General features: G+C 47.7%; 1 protein-coding gene across 1 annotated transcript in view; it reads right to left on the reverse strand.

The window, feature by feature from the left end:
* Positions 1 to 20,896, reverse strand: part of LOC142578451 (uncharacterized) — a 56,852-nt gene extending 35,956 nt beyond the window's left edge. The window contains exons 1-2 of the mRNA XM_075687832.1: positions 20,500 to 20,896; positions 14,309 to 14,458 (exon numbers count right to left, since the gene is read on the reverse strand). Of these exons, the coding sequence (XP_075543947.1) occupies positions 14,309 to 14,458; positions 20,500 to 20,815 (466 nt within the window). The 5' untranslated portion in view covers positions 20,816 to 20,896. The remainder of the gene's footprint in view (positions 1 to 14,308; positions 14,459 to 20,499) is intronic.
* Positions 20,897 to 21,750: the final 854 nt, after the last annotated feature.

The following is a 21,750-nucleotide window of genomic DNA, read 5'->3' on the forward strand; positions in this document are numbered from 1 at the left end:
TTGTGTACTCGTGCAGTAAGCACGCGCGCTCCTCTAGCACGCCTGAAGTGCCACCTCGCTAACGCTGCAGTACATTGTCACTATGCATAGACAGCAAATACCGGGAATACAGAGCAGGACACATTAATTAGGCAAACTGCAAATCCAATAGCCATTGACCTCGTCTTCTCTTCTCCAATGCCCGATAGCTTCGTCTTAATCTGCGTGCCGTATATTGGATGTGCCATTTTCTCCCTTCAGAGAGAGCATCGTCCCGATGACCAGCCAACGGCAGGAACATGTCGTTTGGGACGAGGTGCGGGCACTTCACTTCATTCCGAGCAATAGGGCTTCATGCGCACAATGTTCACGACTTCTGGTAGACGCCAGGGATAACCTCGCAGTTCACGTCACTGAGGCGTCGTACAACATTATACGAAATAAAGTACCTCGCGAGTAGCTTTTCTGAAAGTCCTCGCCAGCGGATGGGACTTCAAAGACATACTTTCTCGCCTGGCTGATAGGTGACGTATTGGTGTTTTCGGCTGTCAACGCCGAGTCCTGTTTCCGGGTGATTCTGACGTGCGCAAGCTATGTCGCTTTTCAGCCGGTCGAGTGAAAGTTTCAGCGTCCGTGGCTGTATCACCGTAGCCATGTGGTGACATCGCATCGAGCATCGTCGACACTTAAAGGCCAGGAAGGTGACTAAATCGTGTCTTTCGTGTTCTTTTCTGCGGCTTTTCTGCGGTTCTTTTCGTGCACGGATGTGTGTCCGCCCAATTTTTTGTTACTGTCTACGTACATAGCATGATCCCGGTAGACTTGTTCAAGCGTTTTGCTAAGCAGTTTCTTTAAGGTTGATAGGCTACAGACTTTCGATGAGCCGTGCCGCTGAGGCTAAGCACTGTCTTTAGGAGTGTACCGGCAAATGCAGTCCCTCTATCCGTTATAATCACCGTTGACCGACCCTGTCGCAAAACCACGTTTTCACTGTGGAATCGAGCTGCTTCGACTTGGTGCCACTTGGAAGGGTTTTGGTTTCAGCGTGGCGTGTCAGGTTAATTGGTGGCAACAATGACCCGTTTTTCCAGTATTGGGAGTCGGGAATGGTCTAAGAAGGTGCATGCCGATTTGGGCAAATGGCGTCGTGGGCACTTGGACTCGATATAACAGCCCAGCTGCTTTCACATGTGGTGGTTTGCTTCGTTGACAATTGAGGCACGTGCGCACGTAATGTTTCACAAAGACGGCAATCTTTGGCTAGTAATATTTCTCTTTGACGCGGGCGCATGCTCGCGTGTAGCCGAGGTGGACCGATGCCGTTCGTTCTGGCAGGCTTGTAACACCTCACGACAGATAGTCGGGATGACAAGCAGGCGGCTGCTTTCGCATCAAAGGAAGTAGTTCTAGTAGAGAACATTATTAAGGAAACCAGAATGATGGTAAGCTTCCTGGGAATGTGTTGGGCGCGCTTGTGATTCTGCCTTCTAAAATATCCATAAGCGGATTCAGCTCACAGTCTTCTCGCTGCTGTCGAGCAATGGTGGCCGTGCTTAGAACTCGTATAAAAGCCGTTTCGTCGTCATCTTCTGCGACTTCATGCTCGATTGGTGACATTTAAAAGCAGTTGGCGGCGGAGTGTTGTCGTCCAGACTTCCACACCACTTTCATATAGAATTCTTGAAACCTTAGGCTCCATCCTTCTCGTCGACCAGGTGGATCCTTCGGGTTCATCAGCCAGCAAAGTCAGTGATGGTCGCTGAAAACGCTGATCGAGTGGCTATAGAGATATGGGCGAAACTTCATAACTGCACATACCACCACAAGATATTCCTTTTCTGCGGTTGAGTAATTAGACTCCGCACATGAGAGCGTCCTGCTTACGTATGCTATGACTCTCTTAGCTGAGTCTCACCATTGCACGAGCACAGCGCCTAGGCCGACGTTGCTAGCATCTGTATGAATTAGGGCAGGAGCGTCCTCGTCAAAGTGAGAGCTAGTAGAGGAGGTATTTGCAGGTGCTTTCGGAGATCATTAAACGCTATTTGCTCTTCTCCCTATATGAAGGCAACGTCTTTTAAAGTAAGCCGTGTTAACGCGAAGCTATATGCAAAAAAATTGCAATAGATATTTTGAAATCTACTCAGAAACCTAGGAAATACCCCACAACCATCTTGCCTGTCGGCGCTGAGAATTGAGTGAGTGCCGTGATGATCTCGGAGTCAGAGTGGGTTCCTTGATGGCTCACGCCACCTAAAAGTGACATTTTTCTGCTTTGAGTGTTACGCCGGTGGACTGTATCGTCTGTAAAACGGCCTGCAACCGCCTGAGGTCTTCAAGGCACGTTTCCGAAGAAAGTATGACGTCGTCGACGTACAGGAAACATGACTTCCACTTCACTTCAGGTCTGACAGTAGCGTATCCATGAGTTGCTGAAAAGTTGCTGGAGCTGAGTACAAACCAAAAGCAAGGAAATGAATTTCAGAAGCCCGTCAGGCATTAGCAAAGCAGTCTTTTCTCTGTATCTCTCGCCAACGTCGATTAGCTAATAGCCATTTTTAGGTGCATCGACGACAAGTAGCAAACATGCCTCAACCTATCGAGAGAATCATCGATAGGCGGTAATGGGCATACGTCTTTCTTTGCTACCCGGTTCAATTTGCGGCAGTCGAGAGAGAAAAGCAGACTGCCGTCTTTCTTTTATTGCGATGGCTGATGCCTGTTAAACGTGAATGCCCGCAGTATCAAAAATAAAACTGAGTTATTGGAATTACTCTAATGCAGCACGATCCACCCATTACTATTATGACAGAAACGTGGCTTCATGCAGATGATTCGCTTCAAGCACGGCCACCATGGTTGAGCAGGACGCTAAGCTTGGATACAGCCAGCCAGCTCATCTGGCAGCATGGATTCAGCACGACTACGGTGGACGCAACCGGCTCCCTTCATAATCGTCAGCTAGCAGCCGCTTCACTTGGGCACGGCACCACTTCGAGAATGGCAGGCTTACGTCCGTTGCCTTTTCAGGTTAGTTACCGGAAAGGTGTTGCTTGCGCTAAATCCAGTAATAATTGCTTGTTGGTGGTGTCGTGCCCACGAGACCTGAATGATGTGATGAAACATTTTTTGACTCTTGCGTGTCAAATGTGCGATGCCGTGTCTGCAATAACACTGATGCTGACACTGATAACACAAATCCTGGAGCAATGACTAAGGCTCAAGAAGAAGCTCTTGCTGCTGCACTAGAGGCTATTAAGAAATTAGAAGTAGCGCACTCAGACCTGCTTTCTGGACTAACTAGTGTCAAAGCCAGTAATACGGCAGCTATAAACAATTTTTCAAAAGCTAGAAAACGAGCTGGTAACACTACTCGCTGAACTGAAAATTTCGAAACTAAAACAAGATGCCGCTGATGGTGACATCAAGCTGCTGAACGACAAGATCTCCGCGCTGTTCGATACTCCCGCATCCGGAAGCTCCGCTGTTACAACAGCAGGTGCTGATATCCTTTGCGGTGTATCTTGTCGACTGACCACACTTTCTTCAGGATGCTATGACACTGAGGATAGAACGCGACGCTAAAACCTGCGATTTTTAACATACTTAACGACGAAAAATGTGACTGGGCTGCGTCCGAGCAGAGAATTGATGATTTCTGTCCTGAAAAACTTGACCTAAGCCTATCTGGCACGCACTTCGAAATGGTGCATAGGTTAGGCAAGCGTGCCGATAACAAAAAGAGACCCATCATAGCGAAGTTGACGTTTTATAAGGATAAAGAACGCATCTCATCAGCGGCGCGAAGGCTTAAGGGCTCTGGGTTTTCGATTTGAGAATACGTCTCCCCAGCTATATGACAAGGAAAAAGAGAACTGATCGAATTCGCAAAGGCTAGAAAAAAGTATTTCAAGCTAGCATCGACAGAATGTTCATAGATAACACAACCTATATGTACGACGGCGTCACTAGCACAGTAGCGCAGCTGAGCAGATAGCTGAAGCATAGCACTCGCACTCATGACTGTCAGCAGGCACCAGAACCTCGGATCCTACCTTCACTATCAATATTATTTACTAATTTTCGAAGCCTTGTGCGCAAGCTCTATCAAGTCTCTTCTTTCCTAAACGATGCAGGTTCTGACATTATCATCTTGACGGAAACATGGCTCCATCCGGACATTTCAGACAATGAAATAAGTCCCATATATACCACGTATTGACACGTGTACTTATCTTTATTGGGCGGGCACGTTTCGCCACCTAACAAATGTTATCACACAGCGCGGGACGCGCCTGCATGTATCCGAAGTTTCCGGAAAGTTACCGATGCTTCTATCCGCTGTCTGTTGTCGCGAACCTTATTATCTGATTTCAACGCCGGTCGCGAATGATGTAGAACTTTGTGGAAAGCACGGAGGTCCCAACGATTAGTCTGGAACGTTCGACGACTGCTGTATAAAAGCCGACGCGCTTGACCCGCTGATCCGATTCTCGACGATCGCCGACCATGTTCGCCGCTGTCGTTGTGCTGTAAGTCTAGCCTGTTTTTGTGCGCGCAGGTTCGCCCAATAAAAGTTAGTTTTGTCTTTCACAGTATTGCCACTGTGTTTTTGAAGTCACCACCACGTGACATCTGGTGGAGGTGCTTGTGCGTTCATGTACCAAACGCACCCGCAAAGCCACGATCCAAGCCGAAGCCCGAGGACAAAACCAACATCGCCCAAGACCAGCGCGCTAGCCGCAGACTGCAAGGACCGCCCCCAGAGCACGGACTTCTACCTGAGACGACAAAGAAGATCGTGGTCAAGACAACCCCAATGGCTGCCCCAGCGTCTCCCGTTATCCTACAACAACCTCGTGACCCAACGACCTTTCATGGAGCAGCGACGGAAGACCCGGAATCAAGGCTGGAGACCTACGAACGAATTGCGAAGTTCAACAACTGGGACGCCGACGACAAGCTGCGGCATGTCTCCTTCGCCTTAGAAGACGCCGCCAGAACGTGGTTTGAGAACAGGGAGTCGACCTTGACAACGTGAGACCTGTTCCGTTGCGGCTTCCTGCGCACCTTTACAAGCGTCGTGCGCAAGGAAAGGGCCGAAGCTATGCTGGACGCCCGAGTGCAGCTACTAAACGAGAACCTTGCCATCTTTACGGAAGAAATGAGCCGTGTATTTCGCCACGCCGACCCTGAAATGCCCGAGGAGAAGAAATCCGCCGACTCATGCGTGGTGTGGAGGAACTTTTTGCTGGAATGGTACGAAGCCCACCAAAGACCGTCGACGAGTTTCTTCGCGAGGCCACCAGCATCGAGCAAACACTCGAGATGCGAAACTGGCAATTCAACCGCCGCCCGAACTCGACAAGCTACGCGGGAGTTCAGTCACTGGCCACCGACGACCTGCGCGAGACTATCCGAGCGGTCGTGCGGGAGGAGCTACGGAAGCTGTTCCCTTCATCACAGCCTCAAGTGACTTCGATTGCCGACGCCGTGCGTGAGGAGCTCCAACAACAACTCGGAGTAGCCCCTGAATCGCCGCAGCCTCAGCCGCAAGCGATGACATACGCCACTGTACCCCGTCGTCACGTTCCCCCTCCGCGCCCACGGCCGGGCTCAGTGACGACACAGTTCCGTCGTCCACCACCACCCCCGCCGCCAACATGCCAACCTATCAACCCACGCGGCATTCCCAGGAAGACTGACGCTTGGCGCGCCCCCGACCATCGCCCGCTTTCCTTCTACTACGGAGAAGCCGGCCATGTGTAACGCCGATGATCATACCGGGAGTTGGGACTGCTAGGTTTCGCCGTTAACGCGCCGCGGCCATAGATTGGCGAATGACCTCACGATATCGCCGACTACATCGCCGCCACTCAGTGGAGCCCTCGACGACCTTCCCGTCTGCCGTCACCAGGCAGCTACCTGTCGCCGCAGCGCCGACCATACACTGGCCCAGCCCAGGGCCGGTCCGTCAGCCCATATCCGGAAAACTAAAAGCAGCAACTGATGGAGGTGCGGTTGCTGTTCGTCGAGCTGACGAAGATCCTCCGCCGCCGACGAAGGCGCCGAATAGACTGCCTCGACGACATAACGACACGCCGCCGTCCCGACGAAGTGCGGAAGCAATGAGTACGACGACAAAAGACAGCCTAATGACGACGCCACGTACCAGTCACAGATCATCGCGACGCAGCCGTGATCCGACGCCAAGACCTAACTGTAACGCAAGACAAAGGACCACCGACCTCGACGTGCTTCTCGACAGCCACGCAGTCACCGCCTTAGTAGACACAGGAGCCGATTACTCCGTCATGAGTGGACTCATCGCCGCCCAGTTGAGGAAAGTTAAGGCCGCGTGGGAAGGCCCTCAAATTCGGAGCACTGGAGTACACCTCATCACGCCGACTGGAGTCTGCACTGCAAGAATAACCATTCATGAACGGACTTACCCTGTCACCTTCGTTGTCCTCCAACAGTGTTCACGAGACGTCATTCTCGGCATGGACTTCCTGAATCAACATGGCGCAGTCATCGACCTGAAGTCGAAATCGATAACGCTGTCGCAAGATCAAGCGATACCGCCGGAGAGCTGTCGTTGTCAGCACGCCTTGAGTGTGCTCGAAGATCAAGTAAGCATCCCGCCGCGCTCCAGCATTATTATTTCCGTCGGCACCGGAACACCCGTTGACGTAGAAGGCGTCATCGAAGGCGACCAACATCTACTGCTCGACCGTGAAATTTGCGTCGCAAGAGGGATCGGTCGACTCCACGGAGGGCATGTGGAAGTTATGCTAACCAACTTCAGCCAAGAGTTCAAGCACATCAACAAGGGCACGACAATCGCATACATCCAGGAAATTGTAGACACCAGTAATGCCTTTGTCCTCTCGGATTCTGCCGCATCTACCCCGATGGTCATTGTCCCCGAACCAGACTTCGATGTGAATCCGAGTCTTCCTATGAGTAAGCAGCAACAGATCAGAAGTCTTCTCCGACGATACAAAGACTGCTTTTCGACGTCATCGAGGATTCGACTAACACCAATTGCAAAGCATCGCATAATCGAAGAGTGCGCTCGAGCACTCTGCCAGAGCCCTTACCGAGCTTCGACGCGATAACGTGAAGCTATTAGGCAACAAGTCGGCGAAATGCTTCGCGACGATATCATCCAGTCGTCGAAAAGTTCGTAGGCCTCTCCTGTAGTCCTGGTGAAGAAAAAAAGACTGAACCCTACGCTTCTGCGTCGATTATCGTCGACTGAACAAGATGACGAAGAAGGATGTGTTGTACCCCCTTCCACGGATAGAAGACGCATTGGATCGGCTCTGCAACGCTAAATACTTCTCATCGATGGACCTCAAGTCTGGGTACTGGCAAATAGAGGTCGACGAAAGAGATCGCAAAAAGACTGCCTTCATCACGCCAGACGGCCTCTATGAGTTCGAGGTCATGCCATTCGGACTTTGCTCGGCGCCTGCAACGTTTCAGCGCGTCATGGACACGGTGTTAGCCGGACTGAAGTGGCAGACGTGCCTTGTTTACCTGGATGACGTTGTTGTGTTCGCCGGAAATTTCGGCGATCACCTTAGGCGGCTGCCAACTGTGTTAGAGGCCATCAAGTCATCAAGGCTCACTCTGAAGCCGGAAAAGTGCCGCTTCGCTTACGACGAGGTTTTGTTCCTAGGCCACGTCATCAGCAAATCAGGAGTACACCCCGACCCACACAACACAGCTGCCATCCACAAATTTTCCGCAGCCAACCGACAAGAAGGCAGTGCGACGATTCCTTGGCATGTGTGCCTACTATAGGCGCTTTGTCAAGGACTTTTGACGCATCGCGGAGCCGCTAACACATCTAACCCAATGTGATGTCAAGTCGAAGTGGGAAACGCCGCAGGCCGAAGCATTTTAAGAACTCAAACGACGCATGCAGTCGCCGCCGGTACTTGCACACTTCGACGAGGACGCCGATACCGAAATCCTCACTGACGCCAGTAGCCTCGGCCTCGGTGCCGTGCTAGTGCAGAGGAAAGAAGGACTTGAACGGGTGATATCGTATGCTAGCCGGTCGCTGTCAAAAGCGGAAAGCAATTATTCTACGACTAAAAAGGAATGCCTCGCCATCATTTGGGCTACAGCTTAATTCCGCCCTTACTCTATGGCAGGCCATTCAAAGTCGTCAGCGACCATCACGCGTTGTGTTGGCTAGCTAACTTAAAGGACCCTTCAGGACGGCTGGCGCGATGGAGCCTCAGACTACAAGAATATGATGTCACCGTAATATACAAGTCCGGAAGAAAACACTCCGACGCCGACTGCTTATCACGCGCTCCCATCGATCCGTCATCGCAAGACGATGAGGACCACGACGCCTTCCTTGGGATAATAAGCGCTGAAGACTTCACTAAAGAGCAACGAGCACACCCGGAGCTAAAAGGCCTCGTCGAGTATCTAAAAGGTAAGACCGCCGTTGTCCCTAGGGCATTTAGGTGCGGGTTGTCTTCGTTCACGCTACAAAACAACCTGCTTGTGAAGAAGAACTTGTCACCAGTCCGCGCCAGCTACCTTCTTGTTTTACCGTCAGCGCTGCGTCCAGAAATACTGCACGCCCTACACGACGATAAAACCACTGGGCACCTCAGATTCTGCCGGACGCTGTCGAGAATACAGGAAATGTATTACTGGCCGCGTCTGACCGCCGACGTCGCCCGGTACGTCAAGACATACCGAGACTGTCAGCGACGCAAGACACCACCAACAAGGCCAGCAGGATTACTACAGCCGATCGAACCTCCTCGCCGACCATTCCAGCAAATCGGGATGGATTTGTTGGGGCCGTTTCTTATGTCAGCATCCGGGAATACGTGGATCGTCGTGCCGACGAACTATCTCACCCGCTTTGCTGAAACTAAAGCTCTACCAAAAGGCAGCGCAGCCGAAGTGGCGAAATTTTTCCTCGGGTCATTGAGCAATTACGGTGAAGAGGTCGGGAGTAGAGCGGCAGGCGATGCTGATCCGTCACGCACACATTCCCACCATAGGGACAGTACCACCATTCGCAACGCGGTCGACACGTGTCAAAGCTGGGGTGAGCTTTATGATTAATCGCAAAGCCGTCAACATTAGTGTCAAGGAAGTTTTTTTTTTTAGAGCAAAGGTGTCTACATCGAGGACCCCAGGATTTCGTCGTGGCGTAACGTGGACAGAAAACCATCATCATCTATGGATCATTCATCCAGGTGCTTTTGACCATACCATCCGTAAGGCAGAGGCTACAAGTACTCAGCAAAGCGAAGCGAACAATTCATACATTTTTTTGGAATCACGCGCACAACATACAGAACAGCATACGTTTCAGTATGCTGTTATTGTAAGGTGGTGAGTATTATAAGGTGATGCTGCGCCTACGTGTAATGTGAAGCACATAGCGCTCGTCTCATACGTTCCCGATAAAGATTACCGTTGCGCAAGTTGCCGCGACGACGGCAGCTTGACTGTAGTAAGAAGTGACGTAACTATAATTTCATACGTAAAAGAACATCCCGCCTAGCAGTTAATTTAGTGTGTTGACATGGATATGGGAAAGCCACGTAAGGACACAACTCCTCAAGAGCAGCGTGCATACGAGGCCCGGCGAATTTCTCTCGTCTCTGGTCCACTCTTTCTAGGTGCACGACGTAGCGGCGCCAACCAAGTCGCAGGTCGTCCAGAAGTGTTAGGCTAATAATTTGGCAAAGTAAACTTCAATGTCGCCACGTGAATAATTTCTAGCTACGTCGTAATGGATACTCGTTCTAGATGTCGTGTACAGCTTAGCTGTGCAACCACCTTAACGGCGTGGTTTGGAGACCATTGTTTTCGCAGGTAACGTCAACAGATGATTTGGGAGCTGGATCGACACCACAGCTGCACCTCCAGAAGCTACAGTGCCCAGTTTTTCGGCAGGGTGCGGGCGGCAATTGATGGCGATGAGAAGCTATGGGGTTGCGGCAAACGAGACTGATGGTGTCGAGGTGAAGGTGATCGGCTGTAGCGAAGGTTCGGAACTGGGGCATCAGAGGCAGTGGGTTCATGGCGAGTGGCATAGGCAGTAGTAGGTCCAAAAGTACGGGAATAAACGCCGGCGTATGTCTGAGTTCGTTGGAGCCTTCAGTTGCTGGAGTGAAGAGCGGCGAGGCCGATGCGACAGCAGTAAAAGCAGATGGGTTTGTCATCGGTGGTATGCCATTGGGACACGCTCAGAAAAGTGTTGGAAAAAGACTGCCGGAGATGGGGAGGGCGGCAACAACTTGGAGAAAGAGTGTGTTGTTACGACGAAAACATGGATTTCTCAGCCATGATCTCAAATGCCCATCGCACAAAGGCCTCGATTATCGCAATCGTGGTTGCTGGAGTATCGGAAGGCGTTGTGAAGAAGGATGGCGAATAGGTTGCCTCAAGCTCGCGGCGAACAAAGTGGGTTACGTTGTCACAGGTGACTGGCTGACGGGGTCGATCCTCAGGAGTTGACGTAGTAGTAGTATTGTGCGGTCGCGTGATATGGTGCGCGATACGGCAGCTCTTAGCTTGTTCATAGTGACGGTATGTAATTGTGATGTCGCAGAAAAGTAGCAAATTGAAAGCTTCGTCCAAGATTTCTTTCAGTATAATCGACTTTATATGTGTCAGGCATCTTGTCATCAGCTTTGCAGCAAAGAGCCAAGGCGTTCTGCACGTGTGAAACGCACGCCTCCGTAGGTGTCCGGGCACGAGTCGCAGGCGCCTTTCTCGCGGCACACTTGCGCCCGTTGAGGTCGCCAGAGAGTTGTCGCAGCTTTTCTTTAAAAATGTCCCTGCTGGTTAACGCTTTTTCATGAGTTTGGAGCCACACGCTTGGGTTGCCACTGAAATAGAATATGACATTGGGAAGCGTCATCGTTGGCCCCCGCTGTTACTAGCATTGGCGCGCGTTCATAGAGCTTGATCCATTCGTCAACATCGTCTTCATCCAGGCCTGAGAACACACCAAGTGGGTAATCTTCTCGATTAGAGCAGTTTCACGAGCTGCAGCCATGGCTGATTCTGTCTCTTCAAATGGAGCCATGGTGAGAAGCTCGATGTATCGACCCCTACGGATCTCCGCGGCGAGGACGGGGTTCGCAAACCTCCGCAAAAATTTTAGATGTGGACAGACAGATAAATAAGACTATCTACGCTATATTTACACTACCACGCCGCCAGGCAGGCATTCGCTTGTGTCGAGAGCCCAAAGACTTCATCGTCTTTCTCGCGGTGGCTTTCGATAGCATCCTAATAATATCTTCGTTACGGTCTGCGCAAAGTCGGCCCGCCTAGAGGAAAGGTCTCCATGGAAAGAGTGGCGCTCATAGATAAAACTAACAAGTGTTCTGCGACTTTTACGATTTGACATTTATAGCACGGGCCACGTTTTCATCACTACTTGTCCTCTATTCATTGTCGTGGTCCCAGAGGGTGAACGGGCGAAGACCATGCAGAACCAAGAGCTCCGAAGATGAACTAGTACCAATAAGTGGCTGAAGGCAGAGTTTTTTCGCCGGTAATTTATGTACTAGGTGTTTTTTCTTCTTCTTTAGCTGCACCGAACTTTTTAGAGAATTCGTATAGCAGATAGCACAATTCTAATGTTTGATCAAATTACCCGATGAGGCGGTCATTAGTTTTGCGAGAAATCAAAATGTTCAAGTGAATAGTGAACGTTATTACACAAATTATTTTTTAAATAATAGCTTGACGCCGCATATTTCAACTAACGAATTAGAGCTGCCAAGTTGGCATGGTGCAATCACTTGGAACGAATTGTCTGAACCGTACCAATTCCGAGATTTTGCACTAAGGTATATATTTGATCCTGTTGGTATACCATAAGTATGTACAGAGTTGCTCATAAAGGACGGGTCGCAGTTTTGAAATCCAGCACGTTTTGCAATAAAGCCAGACAGGCTGTATCTAAATTGTTTAATCGCCATGAGGGCATACTCTTGCAGAAATTGAAATGCGAGGCAAAGGAGATATTCAGGCGACCGAATTTTTCTAGACTCCGGAAAAGTATAGAAAAGGTAATAGCGATCATCCAAATCTGTTTTCTTAACGTGAAAACGCAAAAAGTTGTTAACTAAAACTCCTACTTGTAAATGACTCATTTCTAGCGAAGAATTCGTATGACGTTTTACATTTTGTAAGCTCGCATGCAGAAAAGAGTGTCAAAGCGTTTTTAATCGACATTACCCATCTTTACTTCTCATTACCTCACGATGAACTTCTCTGCATAGAAAGAGCTATTGACGAATTCGGAGTGATGATCTTTCAATCCGAGACCACACTTGCCTGTGGGAATTTTTTATAGCTTCCTAAATTTTACCTTTCATCGATGTTCATTAATTGGGACGGCAGGCCCATATTACAAAAGACGGGCGTCTGCATAGGGTGATGTATTGCAACTTTAGTGAGCAATCTATTGTTACTGCACCTCAATAGAACACTGGCCACCAAGTACTAACAACAACGGTGTGCAAAGGGGTTTAATATGTCGATAGTGATTTCTTTCTTTTAGAATGCAACCCATCCGATTTTAACCTAGAAGTCGCAGAAGTTTTGTTCATCGCAGAAAAATGTCTGAAGCCTCTGCAAATGACGCACGAATTACCCAGCAACGAAAGCATCCCGCTAATAGCCATAAGGTTCATTTACAACGATGATCATTTCAGTTGGAGCTAGGAGGCAGAAGCTAACTAAACCATCTTTGCCTTTGACTGCGTACATTGGAAACTAATTAGGAATGCAATTGTAAATCTGTCTCGAGAATGCATTCCAAAAATCATGCTCCCAATTAATGAATCCCAGTTTGAGCCCGGAATGCACTCGTCTCTCAGACAGGCGTTAATTTCCGTAGCCGAAAAGCTTCTCAATGCCATAAGGGCGACCAGTAATGCTACGCGTAAATCACACAGAGAAAAAAGATAGATTACGGTAATCCCCTATATTCATAGGGTATCGCACAATTTAAAGGCGGCCTAACGAGTTGACGTAAAACAGTTGTTCTCTGCTACGTATAAGTTGAAAAAGTTATGCAAAATGACGGGCGCAGAAAGAAGTAGAAACGAAATTGCGCAACGCTCAACATCGCACAAATTATGTAACGTGCAATAGTCTCCCGTATACCGCTATTATGTAAACGCTCTTCCGTAGGACAATCAGGTCGCTGCAATAATGAGAGGCTGCGGGAGCGCGCGAATCAAGTTAAAAATAAGACAGGTGGCTGGTTAGCCATTCGCTGCAGAGATTGCAGATGCAAAGCTAGGTCCGACCAGTGCGCAATAATAACAAGAAGCAAAAAATGAAATGACTCGCTTGATAATGGCGAAACATAACATTTATAAATTACGAAATAGGTGCATCAGTCAGGCGTCAGTTGCATTGCAAGCAAAAAAGATAGCTTCTTTTGAGTAGAGGTACACGAGGGTAAAGATGTTTCTCGGCCCATGCGCAGTGTTGTAGCAAGCGTATAAAAAGGTCGCGCTCTTTCAGAAATAAAACTGTTGCAAGTTTGCGTCTTCTCTATGCTAGCGTTTTTTCTTGTGTCCGAATCCTTTACGCGCCACTCTGCACATACTTCCGAGATGATAATTTTCAAAGTTAATGTCGAAATGCTTTGGTTTTCCAGTTACTTTTGTGCTTCAGTGAAGAAAACAGCGAGATATTAAAGAATAAACTGGAGGGCAACTGCATTTCGTCGGATGTATTGGAACTGGTGCTGTGCAGAGAATTTGTTCCAAGTGGATACGCCGTGCGAACTCAGTTGCTGTAACTCGCAGATTAAAATATGTGACATAATGTAACTAATTAAAAACCTTTATCAGCGGAATTCAATTGTTCAATTAAACATTTTGATTCCTTGTAGGATTATTCGCAGCCGCATCGAGTAATGTAAATCAAGTATTAGAATGGTCCTCTATGCCATAGTACAATTCTTTATACAGTACTTGATAGGCAATATTTAAAAAAGTTGGTGCAGTTATAAAAAACAGCCTGTATACGAAGTGGCCAGTTTCCCCACTTTAGTTAACGTTGACACGGTGAAAGCGAAAGTGCACCAGCTTTTGCTATTCCTAGCTCGCATGTATCAACCTCACAAAATGCACGTGGCGAATACTACACTTGTCCGCATGACAGCAGGTTCATGTAATGTGCACAATCTGCAGTTTAATTACAAAGATGATCACTATAACCTTGGTCATTTCGCTGGCATGACCAACCGACATGGTGAGCCTATCACTGGCGAAGTGTTGCATTTTTCTTCACGACTTACAGTTATAGCTGCCATCCGGTGACTGCGCGATGTCGACGATGACGTAGTCGCAAATCGTAGCGTACGGAAAAGACTGCGTGACGACATCATGCTTTTGGTATGCGGGGTAGCGGTTGGGAGCCTTGATTGTGCAGAGTAGAGGACCTTTATCTGCGATTTAACAAGTAAGAACGTAATGCATCAATGAACGCCTATTTTTTTATTAATATGGACATTTTTCATCACATCGGGCAGTGAGAACACACGGAACAAAACTAACCACATCAATTCAAAGTTCGAAGCAGAAGCAAAATAATACGCTTGTTATTACCGCGAAGCTGTATACCACTACCGATCAAGGAAATTTTCGTGTCGTAAGCGAAAAATGAAGGAGGCACTCCCAATACGTGGGCCGATCCCAAGGATGGCGCGATGCCGGGCCCACCCGCGGCGGAGGTGAAGCAGGCGTTAAGCGCTCCCCACACGTGGGTCGATCGCGAAGATACGTGCAATGCCGGGCCGACCCGCGGCGGAGTGCAGCACGCATGAAGCACTCCCCATATGTGGGCTGATTCCGAGGATAGTGCAATGCCAGGCCGACCCGCAGCGGAGATGAAGCAGGCGTTAAGGACTCCCATACGTGGGCCAATCCCGAAGTTTGTGCAATACCGGGCCGACCCGCAGAGGAGATGAAGCAGGCGTTAGGCACTACCCAAATGTGGAATGATCCCGAAGATAGTGCATTGCCGGGCCGACTAGCGGCGGAGGTGAAGCAAGCGTTAAGAACTCCCCACACGAGGGCGACCCCGAGGATAGTGCAGTGGCGGGCGGACCGGCAGCGCAGATGAAGAAGGCGTTAAACACTTCCTATACGTGCCGAACAGGCCGCCATTGGAATGAGAACCTGGCAAAGTTTAACGCTAGAACATTATCTAGTGAGGCGAGTCTATTAGTGCAATTGGAGAAATTAGAGGGCAGTAATTGGGATATAATAGGGCTCAGTGAAGTTAGGAGGAAAAAAGAAGCATGTACAGTGCTAAAGAGCGGGAACGTCCTCTGCTACCGGGGCTTAGCGCAGATACGAGAACTACGAGTCGGATTCCTGACGAATAATGATATAGCTAGTAACATACAGGAATCCTATAGCATTACCAAGAGGGTGGCAGGTCTTGTTATGAAACTTTTGAAGAGGTAAAAATTGGATGTCGTACAGGTCTACGCCCCTACATCCAGCCACGATGACCAGGAAGTCGAAAGCTTCTATGAAGACGAGGAATCGGCGATGGGTAAAGTCAAAACAAAATACACCATACTGATGGGCGACTTCAATGCCAGGGTAGGCCAGAAACAGGCTGGAGACAAGACAGTAGGGGAATATGGCATAGGCTCTAGGAATAGCAGGGGAGAGGTATTAGTAGAGCTTGCAGAACAGAATATTATGCGGATAATGAATACCTTCTTCTGCTAGCGGGATAGCCGAATGTAGACGTGGAGGAACGCGAGTGGCGAGACTATAAATTAAATAGACTTTATACTCTGCGCTAACCCTGGCATCATACAAGAAGTGAATGTACTCGGCAAGGTGCACTGCAGTGACGATAGGAAGGTAAGAACTCGAATTAGCCTAGAGCATGGAACGGAAGAAGCTGGTACATAAGAAGCCGATCAATTAGTTAGCGGTAAGGGGGGAAAATAGAGGAATTCGGAATCAAGCTACAAAGCTATTCGGCTTTAACTCAGAAAGAGGACCTTAGTGTTGAAGCAATGAACGATTATCTTATGGGCATCATTAAGGAGTGTGCAATAGATGTCGATGGTAACTGCGTTAGACAGAATCTCGTCAAGAAACGCCAATGTATGAAAGCCTCTAACCCTACAGCTAGAATAGCTCTGGAAAAACTTTCAAGTTAATCAACGAGCGTAAGACATCTGACATAAGGAAGTATAAATGGATAGAATTGACCATGCTCTCAAGAACGGAGGAAGCCTAAATGCAGTGAAGGAAAACCCCGAGTAGGCAACAATCCGATGTATGCTTTAAGAGAGAAAGCAGGCAATATCATTACTAATATGAGTGAGATAGTTCAAGTGGCTGAGGATTTCTATAGAGATCGATACAGTACCAGTGGCAACCACGGCGATAATTGAAGAGAGAATAGCCTAGAAAAATTTGAAATCCCACAGGTAACGCCGGAAGAAGTAAAGAAAGCTTTGGGAGCCATGGAAAGGGGGAAGGTAGCTGGGTAGAATGAGGTAACACCAGATTTGTTGAAAGATGGTGGGCAGATTGTTCGAAAAAAACAGGCCACGCTGTATACGCAATGCCTCATGACCTCGTGCCTACTGGAATCTTGGAAAAACGCTAACATAATCCTAATCCATAAGAAAGGGGACACCAAAGATTTGAAAAATTATAGACCGATCAGCATACTGTCCGTTGCCTGCAAAGCATTTACTAAGGTAATCGCAAATAGAATCAGGAACACCTTAGACTTCTCTCAACCAAACGACAATGCAGGATCCTGTAAAGCCTACTCAACAATAGACAATATTCACACTATCAATCAGGTGATAAAGAAATGTGCGGAATATAACCAACCCTTATGTATAGCTTTCATTTATTACGAGAAAGCGTTTGATGCAGTCGAAACCTGAGCAGTCATAGACGAGCCGTATGTAAAAACACTTAAAATATCTACAGCGGCTCCTCGGCCACCGTAGTCCTCCATAATATAAGCAACATAATCCCAATAAAGAAAGGCGTCAGGCAGGGAGAAAGGATCTCTCTAATGCTATTCACAGCGTCATTACAGGAGGTATTCAGAGACCTGCATTGGGAAGAATTGGGGATAAGAGTTAATTGAGAATATCTTAGTAACTTGCGATTCGCTGATGATATTGCCTTACTTAGTAACTCAGGGGGACCAATTGCAATTCGTGCTCACTGACTGGGAGAGGAAAAGGAGAAGGATGGGTATAAAATTAAATCAGCAGAAAACTAAAGTAATGTTTTAACAATCTCGCAAAAGAACAGCAGTTTACGATAGGTAGCGGGGCACTGGAAGTCGTAAGAGAATACATCTACTTAAGACAGGCCGCGACCGCGCATCCGGATCATGAGACTGAAATAATCGGAAGAGTAAGAATGGGCTGGGGTGCGTTTGGCAGGCAATCTCAGATCATGAACAGCAGGTTGCCATTATCCCTCAAGAGAAAAGTGTATAACAGCTGTGTCTTACCAGTACTCACGTACGGGGCAGAAGCCTGGAGGCTTATTTTTTATGGGGTTTTACGTGCCAAAACAATTTTCTGATTATGAGGCACGCCGTAGTGGAGGACTCCGGAAATTTTAACCACCTGGCGTTCTTTAACGTGCACCTAAATCTAGGTATACGAGTGATTTCGCATTTCGCCTCCATCGAAGTGAGGCCCCCTACCAGGGATTTGATCCCGCGACCTCGTGATCCCCAACACCATAGCCACTGACCTACCATGGCGGGTCCCTGGAGGCTTACGAAAAGAGTTCTACTTAAATTGAGGACGACGCAACGAGCTATGGAAAGAAGAATGATGGGTGTAACGTTGAGGGATAAGTAAAGAACAGGTTGGGTGAGGGAACAAAATCGAGGTAATGATACCTTAGTTGAAATCAAGAAAAAAAAGATGGGCATGGGAGGACATGTAATGAGGAGGGAAGATAACCGATGGTCGTTAAGGGATACGGATTGGATTCCAAAGGAAGGGAAGCGTAGCAGGGGGAGGCAGGAAGTTAGGTGGGTGGATGAGATTAAGAAACTTGCAGGGACAACATGGCCACAATTTGCATTTGACCGGGGTAGTTGGAGATGTATGGGAGAGGCCTTTGCCCTGGAGTGCGTTTAACCAGGCTGATGATGATGATGATGATACGTGGACCAATCCCTAATGATTGTGCGATGCCGTGCCGACCAGCGGCGGAGATGAAGCAGGCGTTAAGCACTCCCCACACGTGGGCCGATTCCGGGGATGGTGCCATTTCGGGCCTACCCGCGGCGGAGGAGCAGTTCACCATTAAGGAGCCTACATACACAAGTTCACTCTTCAGCTTTGTTCCCAGAGTGGATGGGAACTGAGGTTGTTTTTCTATATTTCTTCCTTAAATTATTGCTTCCTTGGAGCCCACTGACCGTACGTAAAATTTGGATTGGCTGCGGCTTTGGCATTAGAGTTAGATGGAAGCACGGTTGAGTGCGCGTCATATAATCTGGCATTGCGCAGAACTGGCACTGGCAGCGTCTCAGTGAATGTGATCAGAAACCGCGCCGCGAATCACAAGACGGCATGAGAATGGAAAAGAGGGTCACCGGCAAAAAAAAAAAAGCTCCGGCAGGCTTTTCCCACCATGCAAGACCATTTCTGTCGCAATTATTCCTGCTCTGTATTTTGCCAAACTTTCTATATAGCGACTTCATTTTGTAATGAATCATCTAGCAAAACGCAATTTTATGATAACGGAGAAATATTTCTTCAGAGACATGCAAACACAGAGTGACTACCACACAATTATAAACAGATGCAAGCACATTAACTGCAATGGCCCCTGCACCATGAGTCAGATCAGCATAAAATCTACTTTCCTCGCCACAGTCATAACGGCGGGAAGACCTGATAATTTCCGGAAGTCAAGTTTTGAGTACTTTTTCAGTGCCACTTGCTGGTAATTGAACTGGTGAGCAAAGAATTGAATTAAAACATTCCGCTCATTCTAGATCTGGGTATAGCGATGCAGTCTTTATTTTCGATCGGAAATTGTGAACTATGGGCTGTGTGAGAAATTATCCGGGAAATATGACGATTGCTGGAAACAGCGGCGGCTGTTTCCTCTAGCGGCTGCTTGTAGCGCTAGTTATTGATGACCAGTTTATGTAGACGGAGAAGTTATCAGGAAAAAAGAAGATTATAGAAATGCATACAAAAATGCTGCCACTAATGACATGTAAAGTACACCTGAATGAATCAGGCATGCTAGGTGGCTATTTGTACCCGCCCAGTTTCAAAGGGGATGCCTGTAAATCTTCATCAGCAGAAGGAACTTTGTGGGCCCGATGGTCTCTTTTTTTTATTTTGTCAATTTTTTTTATTTACTGCGAAGGGGAACCAGATTCTGCTCGTGCAATGGCATTGGTGTCAAATTTGCATTTTCTGGTATATTCTTCCCTAAAAGTCCTTCAAATTGGTTTATCCACGTAAGTTCGAGGGCCATAACCCTAGTTCTTCTGTGCCGTTGTCTCCACTCATCGCACACAGGTGTTTCTCTACTTTTCGTTTACATTTGGTCGACAGAGATCGGGAGCATTACCTAGGGAATGAGTAGGATATATCAGACATAATTGTACGCTAAGAAATTACAAAGTATGGCTTCGAGGAACCATTGATGAACACCTGCCGCAGAACGAAAGGGGTACGACAGATAGATTGAAGCGTCTGTGCGTAAGAAGGTGCTTGCGTGAACAGGACTACACGTGTTACGGGCGAATACGGTGGCAACGGAGGAGAGGGAAGGAACATTTAGCCTATCATGAATACAGTGAGTTAACAAACTTGTTCATGGCCAAGAGTCAAAAGTAAAAAAAGACGCCGTATTCAGCAATAATTACTCTTTTTATTGAAACATACGCTCTGTTCGCTGAAATCTATAGCAAAAGATTTCGCGCTTGCCGCTGCTGTGTTCGTCAAATTTCGCATAAAGATCGCATTTCATAGTACGGAAAATTCAATGTAAAACTTGAGAATGTTACTTGTTTGGCTTTTAAGAAAAAAAAAGCGAAATTGCTTCGTTTATGGAGAATCTAGCTGCTGTCAATGCAGCGCTAGGATAAGCTTGCGTCACTACCTGTCGGCAGCTGCTAAAAGCAAGCGTGCCGTGCTGCATTCTCATCTTTCTATGTATTACTGGTCGCACATTCATTATACTGTCTATCCGCGCTGGATATATAGAGAGCTCTAAAGGATTCGAGGAACGAAACAGCGTCGTAAAATATAGAGCCGAGCTATTGAAGCACTCTGATAACGCAGGCGAAATCCATGCCATGGCTGTTACACAGTGCTCCAACAAATACTGTACGACCCGAAATGTTTCTATATTACTGGTCTTCTCAATACCTTTAAATAACGGGATTCTGGAAACCATCCACTTGATAGAGGTACTTATATCTGCCGTTCATTATACATACCGACAGGGTAGCTGGTGGTAGTTCGCGGGCGGGTTGTTGTGGTCGTGGTTGTGGTCGTGGTTGTGGTCGTGGTTGTGGTCGTGGTCGTGGTCGTGGTCGTGGTTGTGGTCGTCGTGGTCGTAGTGGTGGTCGTGGTGGTCGTCCTCGTCGTGGCAGTCGCGGTGGTCGTCGTCGTCGTGGTAGTTTTCGACGTGGTAGTTTTCGACGTGGTAGTTTTCGACGTGGTAGTCCTGGTCGTTGCACTTGACGTAGATGGCGTCGTGGGCGCGGGTGTTGCTGGAGGCACGATGGGTAATCGAGAGATCCTTGTAGACATCTCTGTTACAACTGGAGTCGATGGAGCAGTGCTCGGCGGTGGTGGCGCGGGGATCACTGCAGAAAATGCAGAAACACTCGAGATCACTGAAATAAGCTGTAGGGTGTAATGTTCGTAAATTACACAATATGTTATGAGTAGTGATGACTCTAGGGTAACTTTCAGTACCTGATCTTCTTCAACCTACACCTAATTGGTGGTAATGTGCACAGAGAGCACCCGAACGCAGCCGCCATGCTCATCAGCACAACGCCATAACTCTAAGCGGTAGTTCACTACACGAATTACATACTCTACGCAGACGAAACGCTGAATGACAATTTTACAATGCTGCAACAATTGGAATTTCATTCTTGTTCTTAAAGAACTTGTATGATACCCTTTCAAAATTAAGTATATTACATGCACGGTACCCGAGAATGAACTTGTATCCACAAAATAATCGTGATATGCAGGCGTTATTTAAGGTTCCCATAGCACAAAGCCTCAAATGTGTCAGGAAGAAGAGGTAGTCAAGCAAGATTCATGTGATGTCATAACTGGCCAGTTGATTCACATGATTAAGAACTCTGAATAGAGGAAAAACAAGCTTACGTGACGTTCGTCGACTACAAGAAAATGTACCAGTGACTTTTCTTTAATGATTGTTGAGAGATACGCCAGTAATCTGATTTGTAAGTGCTGGCGAGGTGTATAACTACTTGCTAGCTTACTGAACTTTTGCCAGGGCTTAAATAGAGCGGTGTACGTTGCGATGACCTAACTATCACTGTAGTAATCACCGTCGTTTTGACTAAGCAGCATTAGTTCTTTTGTAGGTAAATGAATTTCCCGAATGAAAAATTATTACAAAATAAGCTTTCAAGTATTCATTATAGGCAAAATGTCTTTCATATAAATAGACATAGACGCTCAGCGTGTAGTTTTATCGAACT

Source organism: Dermacentor variabilis, chromosome 4 (assembly GCF_050947875.1).
Source record: "Dermacentor variabilis isolate Ectoservices chromosome 4, ASM5094787v1, whole genome shotgun sequence".
Classification (NCBI taxonomy): Eukaryota; Metazoa; Arthropoda; class Arachnida; order Ixodida; family Ixodidae; genus Dermacentor; species Dermacentor variabilis.